Genomic DNA, 1952 nt, shown 5'->3' on the forward strand with positions numbered 1-1952 from the left:
CCATACAATAAATTTTGTAATTTATTGTAGAGACAGACAAAATCTTGCCAAGTTGCCCGGGTTGGTCTTGAACCCATGGGTTCAGGCAATCCACTCACCTCAGCCTCCCAAAGCGCAGGATTACAGGCTGAGCCACTGAGCCCAGCTTGATTTCTTTATTTATTGTAGAGATGAGGTCTCAGCCCTGAGCTCAAGCAATGCTCTCACCTCCACCTCCCAAAGTGCTGGGATTACACTGTACCCAGCTCAATAAATATTAATAGCTAAATGTACTAAGAACTTACTGTGTGCTTACCTGATCCATCTCATTTCATTCTTATAACTACCCTGTAAGACAGGGACAACTTTATACTTATTTTGCAAATAAGAAAACAAAAGCTCAGAAAGATTAAACAAAATGTTTGAGGTCATTCTGCCTTTTAGTGGCAGAGCCAGCATTCAGACTTGAGGTCTACTTGATTCTGAAGTTCCAGTTTAACTGCTGTGTTCTATTATTTGACCCAATCTGAACTAACTGAAACTGAATCCTATTTTTTCTCCCCAAACTTTCTCAAGTCTCCCGGCTGACCTCAAAACGATTCTGCCGGGTTGGGATGTCCACTGCTGTCAAGTCAGCCAAGGATCTGAATTGTGCATTGGTGTGATCCTTGAGGAAAGTCAGCACTGGAATGACTCCATCAGGATGGATACAGATCTCTAACTCATTGAAGCAGGACACCTGCAGACACAGAAGGGAGGGAAGAAGGAACAAAGAGCTATTGAGGAAACAGCTAACTCAAACTAGAGTCACCTGGTTTAATGCAGGGAAAGAAGCCCAAGTTTGAGTTGGAGGAGTCTGTGGTTTCTTTGAAACCAGGCTGCCCACTCTCATATGCCCTGAAAACATGGTTTTTTCTTAGTCCAGACCCAAACAACAGTAGTGAGTATTACCTGAACTTGTTGGACATACTTGGGCAGGATTTCAGCCACATACTCTCCGAAGGCTGAGAGCTGCTTATGGGCCATATCATTCTGTGGTCTGACAGTGGCTGGAAGGAAAAGGCATACTTAACAAGGAACGGAAAAAGCAGCAGCCAGCCCTGCATCCAGTCTCTTGGGCTTCTAAGAAATACCATCTCCCAGCAGGTCTCCCGCAGAGCTTTAGGAGAGGTGTAGGTGGAGGGTTCCTCTTCCAGGGACTAGGAAATGATGAAAACGTAGGGAAAATGCCACATCCACTAAATAGTCCACAAAGGCTCTTGTCATAGTACTGCTGCTAGGGTACGTGACTCTTCTCAAAATTATTGCCTGGTTATTCCCTCACACTGCCTGCATTTCTACTAAACCAGCACAGTCTCAGTTCTCCTATCAGACCGGGGCTCTTTGAGAATGAGAACCAGATCTTTTGCTTTTTTGTATCTCCTTAGCATTAAGCTTATACCAAGTTCTCAAATTAAGAACTTCAGGGCTGAAAAGAGGGCCTCCTTGAAACATATTTTTTGTATCAGTGAGAAAACTGAGGTCCAGAAAGGGGGAAATGCCAGATCTCCTAAATCCCAGACTGTTACACAAAATCTCCATATACTCATTCTTGCAACCCTGAATCACTGAGCACTCACACATCGTAGGCTTTGAGTAATGGTTAAGTGTTCTCTGCCTCTGGCAGCAGGTAGGCCTGCTTTATCATTCACTAAGTCTGTGCCCTGGGCAATTTAATTCTCTGGACTGTTTCCTGATTTAAAGTAAGGAGAGTAAAAAAATGCTATCAACAGCCCGGCTCGGTGGCTCAGCCTGTAATCCCGCGCCTTGGGAGGCTGAGATGAGTGGATTGCCTGAGCCCGCGGGTTCAAGACCTGCCTGGGTAGGCGAGACCTCATCTCTGCAATAAATCAAAAACAAATCAGCCAGGCATGGTAGCACATGTCTGTAGTTCCAGCTACTTGGAAGGCTGAGGCGGAAGGATCGCCGGAGCC

General features: G+C 45.3%; 1 protein-coding gene across 1 annotated transcript in view; it reads right to left on the reverse strand.

Annotated features, from left to right (window-relative positions):
• The window catches only part of NDUFS3 (NADH:ubiquinone oxidoreductase core subunit S3), a gene marked incomplete at its 3' end in the record, with an annotated part of 4316 nt that overhangs the window by 1228 nt on the left and 1136 nt on the right, over positions 1–1952 (reverse strand). The window contains exons 3-4 of the mRNA XM_008052133.2: positions 931–1028; positions 569–718 (exon numbers count right to left, since the gene is read on the reverse strand). Coding sequence (XP_008050324.1) covers positions 569–718; positions 931–1028 — 248 coding nt within the window. The remainder of the gene's footprint in view (positions 1–568; positions 719–930; positions 1029–1952) is intronic.

Source organism: Carlito syrichta, unplaced genomic scaffold (assembly GCF_000164805.1).
Source record: "Carlito syrichta isolate Samal-C Ts95f unplaced genomic scaffold, Tarsius_syrichta-2.0.1 Scaffold257304, whole genome shotgun sequence".
Classification (NCBI taxonomy): domain Eukaryota; kingdom Metazoa; phylum Chordata; class Mammalia; order Primates; family Tarsiidae; genus Carlito; species Carlito syrichta.